The 1,296-nt window shown below is 49.3% G+C and overlaps 1 protein-coding gene across 1 annotated transcript in view; it reads left to right on the forward strand.

The window, feature by feature from the left end:
• Positions 1-1,019, forward strand: part of VOLCADRAFT_107048 (uncharacterized protein) — a gene marked incomplete at both ends in the record, with an annotated part of 4,221 nt that extends 3,202 nt beyond the window's left edge. Inside the window, one exon of the mRNA XM_002956010.1 lies at positions 886-1,019. Coding sequence (XP_002956056.1) covers positions 886-1,019 — 134 coding nt within the window. The remainder of the gene's footprint in view (positions 1-885) is intronic.
• Between the last annotated feature and the right edge of the window lie 277 nt (positions 1,020-1,296).

The raw sequence follows: 1,296 nt of genomic DNA on the forward strand, positions 1-1,296 counted from the left end.
GCGGGTAATCGGCTACATGCGCCCGTAATTCACTTGCAGCACCCCGTAATATCCACCCGTAATCACTGGGTATTCACCCGTAATTGTGCGCGTAATTGGTTACATGCGCCCGTAATTCACCTGCAGCACTGCATAATATCCACCCGTAATCACTGGGTATTCACCCATAACTGTGCGGGTAATTGGTTACATGCGCCCGTAATTCACCTGCAGCACCGTGTAATATCCACCCGTAATCACTGGGTCTTCACCCGTAATTGTGCGCGTAATTGGTTACATGCGCCCGTAATTCACCTGCAGCACCGCGTAATATGCACCCGTAATCACTGGGTCTTCACCCGTAATTGTGCGCGTAATTGGTTACATGCGCCCGTAATTCACCTGCAGCACCGTGTAATATCCACCTGTAATTCCGGGGTAGTCGCCCGTAAATGTTCACCGTATCCTTGTGCTCAAATTACGGGACCCGTAACGTGTTACGGACCCGTAATTTCTGTCAAATTACATGTGGATTGACCCAAATTTACGGGTAAAATGACCCCCGTTTTCCCAGAGTGATAGGCCTGTATGATAGATGGGACTACCCCTAGGTAGGTGGGACTACCCCTAGGGGTAGTTCCGCTTGCTTAGTTGCTTCATTTGCTTGCTGTTGGTTGCCATTTGTTATCAAAGCTAATGGTTGTGTTTACCCGCTGCAGCCGGCCAGCAGCCAATGGCCAAGTAAAGGAAATTTATAACTATGACATGCAAAAGCGAGATCTGCCGTTCCAAAGTGAACATACAAAGATCAGCACGTGCCAGCTTACGGCTGGGATGAAGATAGATAATGCACGCGCCAAATGAGTTAGTAGATGCCCGCCAATCCAACCATTCACTACCACATAGACTTGCCCGGTTATCGGGCAATTGTGGCCGTTAATGGGGTACGCGGAGACCGGTTACCAGGTGGATGGTTACCGGGGGTCGTTAATGGGGGTGGTTACGATTGGGTTACCAGGTTGATCGTTACTGGGCAGTAACCGGGGCTGGTTACCGGTTTGAAGACTATCGTTTTTCGCATTAATTCACAGCAGCAAGGACAGCCCTCTATGGCCGGTACTCAGCTCAGTGTCTTTTTTTAAAGTAATATATTCCTTAAAAGTAATAAACAGGCCATTTTGGCGTTTGGAAAAAAGGAATTAACTGAGGCCGATCCTCAAAGCCCTCAGCACTCCTCCTCTGGCGATCTAAGTGATGCCCAGCACTGTGCTGCGTAAGCATGATGCTGCGTTTGCGGCGGTCCTGGATGATGTCCAT

Source organism: Volvox carteri (assembly GCF_000143455.1).
Source record: "Volvox carteri f. nagariensis unplaced genomic scaffold VOLCAscaffold_57, whole genome shotgun sequence".
Classification (NCBI taxonomy): domain Eukaryota; kingdom Viridiplantae; phylum Chlorophyta; class Chlorophyceae; order Chlamydomonadales; family Volvocaceae; genus Volvox; species Volvox carteri.